The 12,502-nt window shown below is 42.8% G+C and overlaps 1 protein-coding gene across 1 annotated transcript in view; it reads right to left on the reverse strand.

The window, feature by feature from the left end:
• The window catches only part of cdh23 (cadherin-related 23), a 172,409-nt gene that overhangs the window by 95,466 nt on the left and 64,441 nt on the right, over positions 1-12,502 (reverse strand). Inside the window, exons 6-8 of the mRNA XM_030770929.1 lie at positions 11,829-12,023; positions 10,619-10,747; positions 7,181-7,259 (exon numbers count right to left, since the gene is read on the reverse strand). Of these exons, the coding sequence (XP_030626789.1) occupies positions 7,181-7,259; positions 10,619-10,747; positions 11,829-12,023 (403 nt within the window). The remainder of the gene's footprint in view (positions 1-7,180; positions 7,260-10,618; positions 10,748-11,828; positions 12,024-12,502) is intronic.

A 12,502-nucleotide genomic window follows, 5' to 3' on the forward strand; every position in this document is an offset into this window, starting at 1 on the left:
CACACACACACACACACAAACATAAAACAATATAAGCTCCAACAGTGACATTTTTCAATCAGTGATAGCAATAAACAAAAATCAATTGATTAATACTTTACAACTAAGGCAGTGGAATGTTTATTTTGGGTCTGAAATAAACACACACACACACACACACACACAAGGATACACAGGCATACACAGAGAGACACTTACACACATAGACACATTGCACCAAGCTTATTCTAACCCAGGTCACAGGGAAGCTTCATCGATCCAGAGCCTCCAGGCCCGAGGGGCGATAATCAAACCCCAAGAAATAGATTGGACACTTTGATCTGTCTGCTCAAAGTGTCAACTGTACTCTTTAAAACAGATCCACAGATGATTGAACACACAGCCTTTTATTTGGCCATGTTTTTGGTGTGTGTGTGTGTGTGTGAGTGTGGGTCTGTGCGCTTCAGTTTATATAAGAATTTTCAGTCTTGACGAAAGCTTTAAGGTCCATCCACATTGACATCTGATATAAAATAATAATGAGGAAAGAATACTGCCACTACTACAACTTTGACTAGTATTATACCCCCACTACTTGGTACTACTAGTACACTGTTAATACTACTACCACTACTACTACTACAACTACTAATATACTACTACTAATATAGTATTACAGCTAGAACACCACCACCATGACCACTACCAATAATAACACTAAAGAAAATAGGAGAAACGGCTGAGTTGGTGCAGACCAGTACAGACATTTTGGTTGTGTGGTGAAATCGGGCTGAACATCTCTGCCCTGAGGTGGAGACGGCCCAGGACTCGACACACTGAGATTCTGATAGTTCTGCTCAACGGATGGAGAGATTAAGAGAAAAGATGACTGTGTTTTTCTTACTGCACATCACTGATTCACAGAAAGTCTATAGAGATGGAGGGATTTTGTTGTCACACACTCTGCCTATTGTGAGAGAGCACAAGTCACAAGTGACTGCTCTTCAGTACCTTTCTGAGTGTGTCTGACTGTTTCTGTGTGTGCAAGAGAATGTGTGTGTGTGAGAGCGTGTGTGTGTGTGTTTGTGAGAGAGAGAGAGAGAGAGAGAGAGAGCGCAGCTGTGTGTCAAAGATTAGTACAGATAGAGATAGTCAAACCCCCCTGAGTCTAATTGAAAAGTTAGAGAAATCCCTCTCTTTGTGTGCATGTGTGTGTGTGTGTGTATGAGTGTGTGTGTGTGTGTGTGTGTGTGGGGGGGGGGGGGGGGGGGTGGGGGGGGGGGAGTAACAGAGTGAGGGAGGGAAGAAGACTTAGAGAGAGAGAAAGAGAGAGAGAGAGACAAGGAGCAGGGAGCTCAGATTATAGATGTATTACAGCCCATAACATACTGACCAGCTCAGATGGTACTATCAGTGTGGAATACAGTGTGTGTGTGTGTGTGTGTGTGTGTGCGTGCGTATGTGCGTGCGCATGTGCGTGCGTGTGTGTGTGTGTGGATGGGTGGGTAGATGGGTGGGTGTGTGTGTATTTGAGGAATAATCCCCTTTTCCACTTATCTGGACAACCAGCTGAGAAATGGCGAGACATTGCAAATTTGACCTGTAGGATCTTGTAAAACAAGTGTGTGTGTGTGTGTGTTGCATGTATGTGTGTATCTTCAAAAGATCTAGCAGTAGTCTCAGGAAAACTTGTGCATCTTTCTGTGTATATAACATTGATGAGGTGTCAAACTGAGATGACAGTTTTGGCAAAACAATGACAATAACAGTAATAACAGTGGTAATAATAAGATAAGTTATAATGATAAGAGAAAGAAGAAGGAGAACGAGGAGGAGGAAGTAGAGAAGAAGGTCACACAGACACACACATAAAAATACATCCACAGACATACAATCATAAGTAAGAGAGAAAGACCCCATAAGACCCCGTATATCTAGGCTGCGCGAAAAATTCTTTCCCTCTCTCTTTCTCTCCCTCTCTCATTCACTCACTCATTCTCTCTCTCTCTCTCTCTCTCACTCTCTCTCTGCAGGGCTGAAGAAATCTGTTCTCTGAGGTCCACCCAACCATCTGACTTATTGAAATCTGTTCCTCCAGGGCCCAAGCCTCAGCAGGGCTGCTCATATCTGCTTCTGAAAAGCAGCGGTGACTTTCCCAGACTCTTAACTCTAGCCTTGAGGGAACCCACGGGCCAGCAGGGGGCGGCGTGGCGCGTCTGGGATTCAGGGGCTTAATGGGAGAGGGGAGTGGAGCAGGACCTGGGGCCTAATGGAACACAGAGAGCGCATCAACTGGGATTTTATGCTGCCGGTTACCATAGATAGAGACATGCATGTACACGCACACATGCAGACACACACACACACATACACTCACACACACACATGCTATCTGGCTACTGGTTCTTTTGTGACATGACATGACTTTGGCCATTCTGGAAAACCCTATGGTACTGAGTACTCAAGCAGAGAGAAAGAGAGCGACAGAGAGAGAGAAAGAAAGAGAGAGAGAGAGAGAAAGAAAGAGAGAGAGAGAGAGTGAGAGAATGAGAGAGAGAGAGAGAAAGAAAGAAAGAGAGAGAGAGAGAATAGAGACAGTGAGTGGGATAGAGAGAGGGCGTGAATAGAGGTTAAGTTGCTGTTGCAGAATGTGGAGGAAGTGAGAGGTTGAGCTGGGGATAGACAGACAGACAGACAGACAGACAGACAGACAAAGAGACAGAGAGACATACACACAGAGAGAGAATGTGTGTGTGTGTGTGTGTGTGTGTGTGTGTGTGTGTGTGTGTGTGTGTGTGCGCGTGCGCGCATCTGTGTGTGTGTGTGAGTTGTACAAACACAAAGAGTTCATTAGCTACAAAGTCAGAATGTGGCATCCATATAATAACCTCCTTCGATACAATGGGAATCAACTCATACGATTCCATATTTGTATATTTAATATCCACTTTCAGATATCACCAACAGCAACCCATTAAACATGCAGGCTTCCATTCTGTTTTAAACATATAGATTACTCTTCCATCCATAACATTAAACTTACAACCAAGCATATAGGCTACTCCTCAATTTTTCAAAAGTTTTTTTTTTTTCTGAAAAATCTATTGCCTCACATCAAGTGATGTGTAGATGACAAGTACCACCACCCCCCACAAACACCTGGAGTGGGATATCTTGTAAAGCCCCTCTCCCATGTCCCACATCTGAGATTCACCATTTGAATCAAAGCTGTGCCACCTAGGAGGGTCCAGGTGGCACAGGGAGGCACTAGGAGGGGCCTTGTTCCCCAAAGTATGTGGGCTGGTCACGGTAACTCTTCTTCTCACTGGCCACTGTATGTGGAGTTCAATGTCAAAACGATGTCACAGGACAGGATCAACAGAATTACTCACAGTAATGCTTGCATGCCGAAAAATGTGAGTGTAGATTTCAGAGTGTGAAGTTTCACTGAATTACAGTTCATTTCAGTTACTCTGTGTCACATTAACATGAACTCATATATAATATTATCATCAGTATTTACTCTCAAGGAGTCTGAATGCACTTTGTCTGAATGCATAACTGCATTCACTCCAAAGAGTGTAGATTACAAAAACACTACAATGTATCAAACACTCTTAACATTAACACTCTTTTGAGTTCACTGAAATGGACAAATTTCCAACAGATCAGGGAAATGAAATGAAATCTGTAGTATTTATGAGGCGTGTATGTTAGAATTAAACAGATGCTGCATTGTGGGTAATTGGATGACTTCAAACGTGTTAAGCTTTGAGTCAAGGGAGTGACAGTAATGTAAACAACAACAGGACGACAATGAAAACAGCCTCCACAGAGTGCTGCTCTCCTGGAGGCAGCCAACGGCTGATTGGCTGTGTGGCTTGGGAGAGGAGGGGTAGGATCACACTGGTCTCCAGTGTTTAGATCATTAACACAGATCACAGTCTCAATTAAAACCTCGTTAATCTAAATTACCCGTCTAATGAGAGCAGTCTCTGAGGACGTGCACACGCCTCCCTGAGGATGCCCACAATCACACACACACACACACACACACACACACACACACACACACACACACACACACAAACACACACACACACACCCAGAGTCTCCTCTGTGCTGCCCACCTTGTTGCTCTGTGGTATCGTTATCTCTTTAAGCAATGGTGATTGTATGATTATATCTAGCATTAAGCTCTTTCCCAACAGGGGACCAGACTAACTCAGTGTGTCTCACAAAGAGAAAGGAAGTGCATTATCTCATTACTGCTTCTGTGTATTTCTGTATTAGGCAGAGAGAGGGACAGAGAGAGAGAAGGAGGGAAGGAGAGAGAGAGAGAGAGAGAGAGAGAGAGAGAGGGGTGGTGGCTGATAAATCATTCCATATGTTGAGAGTTATGCTCTGTAAAGTATTAGAGTTATGATGAAACAAAGGGTCTGATGTGATTTGCAGGGGAGGGGGAGTAAAGGGTTTCAATGAATAAAAAAAAAGTGAGTGATTTACTGTGCAGGCTCAGGCAAATATATTTTAGAGTGTGATATGACTGGTCAGCTCCATTTCCATTCCTGAGTAAATCACATGTTCACATTTTTCAGTGTCACAGAGTGATAGTGGTGTGTGGCGTGGAGCTTTTTGTCTACACTGGCTCAGTGGAACTACTTCTGGATTTGTCGGTTTCTCAGTTGGAATTAATTAAGCGCGCACTCATTGTATTCTGGAATGCAGAGAAGTGACACACTGGTTAGTCCACCAGTTAACTGGTTTTAACTGGTTACTTGCGTAGGATGTAGTGTGGGCAGGAAAGCAGTACTCTGGGGACTGAAGAAGACGCGTTCCACCCATGTGTGAGGAATCTGTGGTGAAACTGAGGACTGTACTTCCTTTACATTAAAGGGAATGTTCCTGTTATTATAGGACAATACAATTCTGGTCAGCCTTAGCGCGTTAGCTGATGAAAAGACAGGGGTTTGGTTGACTACCAGTGTGTACTACCAGCTGGCTCCAGCCCTGTCCAAGCCAGCAGCCAGCTTGTTGTTCCATATACTGCTGCAGGTGGGTATATATATATATATATATATATATATATATATATATATATGTTTGCAGTGAAACCTGTATTAATTTGATTTCCAATGCCGAAGCACTGTTTTTGTTGTGTCTCTGTCACTTGTGTCGGTGATGAAGGTGGACCTGTTGACTCCCCAGTACCTGTAAGCTTCCCACGTCAGCTCTCAAGCTGCCTTGGACCGGCCCTGGTCATCCACCTTGGGTAAACCAGACTGTGTGAGCTGAGTTTTTAAAACATAGCATATTCCAATGGATTTTTCATATCTTCAAATCCTCATCTAGTGAATGGTCCCCAGACTGTTCCCCAGGAGTTGTCAACATTTAATTATAAAACTTTCTTAATTAACATGTATTATTTTTTTTCCATTAATTTCAATTTCTAAAATTTACCAAAAAGGAATGTTGTCATTTAATTAATCAAAAGTTTAATCAGATATTAAACTTGGTTTCAATCTGTATTTTCCCTTCATTACTCTGAGTGTTCACCACTGAACCAGTAACATAAACAGACTGTTTTAAGCACTTGTGCTCAGAGCCCTCTTTTAGACAGGCTATAGGGCAATGCTCTGACCCACTGCTGCTACATCCAGAACCTGCTACCAGAAGGTGCACATCCAAACTCAGCTAGCAGATCACTGCGCAGTAAACTCACTCTGCCCCTGCCAGAGCCAAGCACTACTCTGGGTTTCCATCCAACCTTCTCAGGTCTTGCTGAGAACCCTGGGTCGGGTAAGGACACAGAGGTGACAAACGCTATGGTTGTACTTTAAAGAGGCTGGATCCTTGCAGGAGTTTGTAGTGACCCCCTGCTCTGTCACATTAGTTTTTTAGAGTAAACATCAAAACTGACAGGAGTGCTATTGTGCATTTGATTTCATTGCCACAAATGTGGTAAAGTGGATCCTGACTTACTGGTGCATTGATTTGACTTAGCGTATTGCAAAGGTGCGGATGTGGCTGGCTTGTATATTCAAAGCGCTCATTTAATTGGCTATTTTATTCTAAGGGCTCATCTGATGGGTTGCAATATTCTAAGGGTAGATTTGGTTGTCTGGTGCATCGACTGGTATGAGTTGAGGGTTAATTTGGCTCTAAGCATTGATCTGGCATAATTTAAAAACAGTTTAAGGTTTTCAACAGGTGGTATGGGCATCTGTGACGTCTTCACTCTATCGTTTCATTCTTCCATTCTCTCCCTCCATCTCTATCTCAGCACCGTGCCAACTTGACCAGATGGCATATCCTGAAATGCCCAGGCAAAGATAACCACAACTACAATGAGGCAGACTCAGAAATGAGAGGTCGAAAGGTCGCAAGGTCAAAAAATCAAACACACACACACACACACACACACGCACCATAGACTTGCACAACGACACAGTCCTTCCCTCTACACACACACACACACACACACACACACGCGCGCACACACACAGGCATTTGTTGCCACATACATCTGTAACTACATACAAACATAGCCAAACAATCCTGAATGCAATTTCTCTCCCTCACTGTCCCTCTCTCTCTTTCACTCTTGTCTCTGTTTATCCCTCATTTTTATCCTCTTCTGTGACTGTCACTGAGTGCCTGAGAACTGGGAACAGGCTTTTAAATAGTTCTCACCTGCTTCAAAGCACACAGACAACAGCTCTACATACACCAATCTTCTTATATTATACAAACACACACATACACACACACACACACACACACACTACCCACCAATTTATATCACGCACAGACAAACATGGACAACTACCCACTTCCCTATTCAAACACATTTCACACTCAGTACTGACACACACTGTACTTTCACCATCTACCCCCTCAGTGTCCATCAGTTCTATTTCTCTCTTTCTCTCTCTCCTCTCCTCTCTTTTATCTTCTCCTCTCTCTCGCTCTGTCTGTCTCATGCTGATAGTGGCATAAGCCATGCTATCCCTCCTCCTGAATGTGAGGATGTGAGTCAGTGTTTACACACACATACACACACACACACACACACATCTTTGGTCCTCTGGCACTCTGATTCTGCATAACCATAATTTATATGCAGTGTGTGTGTATGTGTGTGTGTGTGTGTGTGCGTGTGTGTGCGTGTGTGTGTGTGTGTACAGAACAGGAAACAGACCTGACACGATGGTGTATCCGATTCCACGAGGTCGGCCCTGGTCCTGATCGATGGCTGTGATCTTGCGAACTTCATATCCCTGTAAACACACACACAAACACACACAGTATAAGACCAGTCTGTACACACACACACACACACACACACAAACACACTAACTCACAGAGTGTTAGACCAGACCGCACACACACACACACACACACATACAATTCACGACAAAGCAAAAAGAAGTTCATTGCTAACACAAACACATACTTTCACTCGTTAATTTGCAATGTCAAATCTTCCTCTCATTTCACACAATTGAGCTCTTGCTGAGAGACGCAAACACTGTCATAGTGCTGTGTGAAGCAACACAGCTCTTCATTGACAATTACACCTGAAAGTGCCAAAGAGAATTTACATACAAAAAAGAAGTGTGAACACTGGACAAGACAAAGACAGAAAACTCAGCATGAAGAGTGAGAGAGTCAGAGAGAGAGAGAGAGAGAGAGAGAGAGAGAGAGAGAGAAGGAGAGAGAAAAGGAGGCAAATGAACATTCACAACATCACAGAGTTTGTCTGTCCTTATTCTGTTTGTCTTTGTCTTATTGTTTCAGAACCTCCCTGCTGAGTGTCTGAATTTGTGTTACACTGAGAGAGTATATGTGTGTGTGTGTGTGTGTGAGAGAGAGAGAGAGAGAGAGAGAGAGAGAGACATAAGGGAAGAAAGGGAAAAGCCATTTGAAGAGTTTTTTTGATGCTCGATCAGACACAGTGGCGGTATTTAAAGAGGGTGGGGTCAGTTTGGATCCTGTCTCTATGCCTGCCTGCCTTTCATTGATCCGATAAATTGTGTCTAAGTTCTGTGTCTATTCTGCTTCTGCAAAAGCACCTCCTGTCACCAGTCAATTACTACACAATCAATTATGGCCTTTTTAGAGAGAGAGAGAGAGAGAGAGAGAGAGAGAGAGAAACGGAGCCGAAGTAACATGAGTGCTATTCTCCTGCTGTTCGCACCAGTGGAATGTTCAATCAACCAAAACTTCTTGTTCTCTGTCCTCCCCATCCCAAACATTTTCCCTTCTCTCCATCTGTTCCACCTCTATCTCTCCTTCTCACCCCTCTATTTCTCTCTCTCTCTCTCTCTCTCTCTTTCTCCATCGTCCTCCTCTCTCCTCCATCCTTTAGCACCTATTCAGATCACCACACTGACAGCCAAATTGTGTTTGTCCCTAAAAAGCCTCTAAATGCCATGCTGACAACAAAAACACAAAAAAACGGCGAGGACGACAAAGAAACAGAAAACTCTCACTCTGTCTCCCACAAATCTGTTTTTATCGCTCATCTACCATCAAACCACTGTATGTTTGGCAGGTAGGTTTGAGAAAAAGAGAGAGAGAGAGAGAGAAAGAGACAGAAAGAAAACAAGAGAAAGTAGTTTTTGAAAAATGACTTCTGACAGAGTTGTGTGTTTGATATCAGTTTGTGTCTAAATGTGTATTCAGGCTCAGCGAATCAACCTGTGTGCTGAAGCCTGTGTGAAAACATACACACATCCATTTGTGTGTGTTTTTGTGATACTGAAATGCAATTCTAAAATGGAACAGATTTAAGGTACAAAATGAAAACTTTGATGTTGATTTAAATAACACAATTTGATTTAAATAACACAAATATAATGCAGACCAACACTTAATAGCGTTTCAGTATTTCTAAGTTTCAGTGGTGGTGAACCATGATATGTGGACACGTTAGCCAACGGACTTTGGTTGAGTTCAGCTGGGGTGGGCTTAAGTCCATTTGGACATGGAAAAATTTACATCCAATTATTTATTTTAGGTAGATTTCAACCTGTAATTTTCAACATTCAGTCTAGAACTTCAAGACTTCAGCACCCTGAAGTCTTGAATTTTAATACTGCCAAATTAGTTGTGCATTATTAGACTTGTGGGGTGGAGTCAGAGAAAAGAACAGCACCCCCATCAGGAGCAGTAAAGAACTGCAGAAAGAGCAGAGGACCAGTACAGTTCTACCTGATACAGTGAGACAGATCAAAACAGATTACCTGCTGAAATAAAGCAACTACATTTGTACACACACACACACATGCACCATGTGTATAGTTATAGTTTAAGAGTTTAAAAACAGGTAGTGGATCTGGCAATCCTCAGAATTCAGAATTTGAGGCAGCAGTTGTAATACAGTGACGTTAATGGCCACTGCTGTGGGAGACTAAATGCACCAGTAAACCCATTAAACCCAGTGACCCAGTCTTTAGGGGGTCTAGATCATTTTCACAACGAACCTCCTCCCCCCCCCCCTCCAACCCCACATCGTCACACCCTGTTAATATGCATACAGCAATGACATTTAGTGAAAAAGAAAGAAAGAAAGAAAGAAAGAAAGAGAGAGAAAGAAAGAGAGAAAGAGAGAGAAAGAAAGAGAGAAAGAGAGAGAAAGAAAGAAAGAAAGAAAGAAAGAAAGAAAGAAAGAAAGAAAGAAAGAAAGAAAGAAAGAAAGAAAGAAAGAGAGAGAGAGAAAGGGTACACTGATTAAAAGGTGGGCCAAAACTGAAAGGACATGGCAGAATGTATGGAGCAGTGTATGCAGCATGGTGACATCAAATACAGAGAGAGAGAGAGAGAGAGCGCTTCATATATAAAGGTGTGCTATAGATTAGCCAGGTCTGAACTGATACACTCCCTTTTCTTGGTGTGCTGCTGGTGTCTTTAGTCAAACTAGACTGACAAACACACTCTACACTAGACATGAATTTGCTCACACACACAGACACAGTCGGGATTGACTAGCTGAGTAAATCAGGTTTGTGGTTATAACAGATAAATCCAGGTCTGTGTGACCTTTGGTAGGAGGCATCAGGCCATCACAGGCAGACTGTAACTCCAGTGTTCCAATTACATTTCAATAACATTTCCACGGCATCACAGACGGATGCTATGCAATACTGCCTCTCATTATTACCCTACTGTCTCTCTGCTGTCACTCTCCAGTCAAAACCTTACTCTTCAACCTCTATGAATACCTTATCGCTCTGGAGTCACTCTTTCACTACCTTATTCCTCTCTCTCGCTCTCTCCACGCTCCTGACCTACACTTCTGCAGTAAGGCTTTCAACACCCCATGCCTCCATCTCTACGCAAACCTCTACCTATCACCTCACATCTCCTCAGGACTCTCACTCTGTACATCATGCAATTCAATTCAATTCAATTCAATTCAATTCAATTCAATTCAATTCAATTCAATTCAATCCAGTTAACAGAGCCATGCATTGAGCTGAGAAGAGAAAGAGAAAGAGAGAGAAAGAAAAAATACACACACATACATGCAAACACAGATTTAGACAGAGACACACAAAAACAGTGAGAGAGTGATTATGGTAAAGATGCAGAAGAGAAAGAGTTACAGAGAGAGGGACAGGGTGTGTGGACTGACCGGAGGTGAATTCTCCTCTATATTAGTACTGTAGGGTAGATTGGTAAAGATGGGATCCATGTCCTGCACATCAGTTATAGTGATGGCCAGATTAGCCAGACTGGACAGAGGACGTCTCTTATCCTGATCCTGAGGTGGAGAATAAACACAAAGTAAGAGTGAGTTTGTATAAATATATCTAATTCAGTCTTACATACTGCAGATATGAATGTATGTCCATGGTGGGGTGTGTGTGTGTGTGTTTGTGTGTGTGTTACGTGCGTGTGTGCATGCGTGTGGGTCCGTGTGCGTGTGTGTGTGCACGCGCGCGAGTGTGACTGTATGCATGTGAGTGTAGCGTCGCAGCATTGACACGGTAAGATGAAATGGTTAGATGAGGTGCGTGTGTGTGAGAGTCTGTGTGCGTGTGTGTGTGTGTGTGTGTGCTTTAAGGGTGCAAGAAAACATCGATACACTTGAGTATTGTGAGTATTATGTTTTGTGATACTGTATCGATTCTCACAAACACTGTATCAATTTTCAATTAATAGTTTACACGCAAACATTCACGGCAGATAGTGGTTCATTTTGTGTTGTGTTTAAACCCCCGACCACTAGATGGCAAAGTTGTAATCTATCTTCAGCCATTTGACTCTTCCACTCCAACGTAACAATATAAATTGAGACAGGAAGTAGCGTAAGGGCGTACCACTAACATTAGCATTAGCAAACCTAACGTCAGCGTTAGCGTTACCACTGATGGTTGAATCTAAAAGAGTTAGATCAGCTCCCGCGGCATATGGAGCTGAACTGTGGGCTCATTTTGGCTTCCACAATATAGAAGGCACTAAGGAGATCGACAAGACCCATGCCGTTTGCAAAATGTGCCATGCCAAAATCAAATACTTGGGGAGCACAACGAATCTGAGACCACACTAAGCAAGACACTATTCTGATGTACCGCTAATGGAACAGCAAACGGCTAACATTAAACGAGTGGATCTAAAATTAGATTTAAAAAATCGCAGTGTATCGCCTTGTTTCCAGTATCGCAAATGTATCGCAGTACATTGAATCGTAACCCCTGTATCGGGATACGTATCGTATCACCAGATTCTTGCCGATACACAGCCATAGTGTGCGTGTGTGTGTGTGTGTGTGTGTGTGTGTGCGCGTGTGTGCACTTTTGTGTGTGTGTGTGTGTGTGTGTGTGTGTGTGTACTTGCAGTACCGTAGCATTGACAGTGAGCTGGTAAGCTGAAGTGGTCTCATAGTCCAGAGGTCTAATGACAGTAACTGTTCCTCTTGCTCCATCAATGGAGAAGAAGCGAGATGGAGGCTGGAAGGAGAACAGGACGCTGCCCCCTGTGCCCTGGTCTGGGTCTGTAGCATTGACCATGAACACTGACGTCCCAACTGGAGTATTCTACACACACACACAACAAGATGGGAAGTTAAACATGTACAGCATTCAGGATTCATCTGAGCATCATTTTCACAAAGTAAGATAACTCAGTTCAGTATTGTCAAATCGTAAAAACACAGAATAAGATCACTCAGTTCAGTATTGCCGAATCATAAAAACGCAGAGTAAGCTGTAGTGTAAACTACAACTATCATCCTGGAAAAAAAATAATCATAGAAATGATTGACAAGAAGAAACATTATGCAATTATGAGATTAAAATATGAGTAAAATATTGATGTATGGTTTGCCACTTTCAACAGGACAGACACAAGGGTGATCCGATAAGAAGTCTTAATCTTTCCCTCCACTGGATTTTAGTGTCTGGTTACACAATCCAGTTAACAGAGAAAGATCCCTCATTTGAAATTGTATTGTATATTGTTAGCCACATACAGACATGGCAGAGAGCTGATCTGAAGTGAACACAGGGTGAACACT

This window comes from Chanos chanos, chromosome 4, assembly GCF_902362185.1.
Source record: "Chanos chanos chromosome 4, fChaCha1.1, whole genome shotgun sequence".
Taxonomy (NCBI): Eukaryota; Metazoa; Chordata; class Actinopteri; order Gonorynchiformes; family Chanidae; genus Chanos; species Chanos chanos.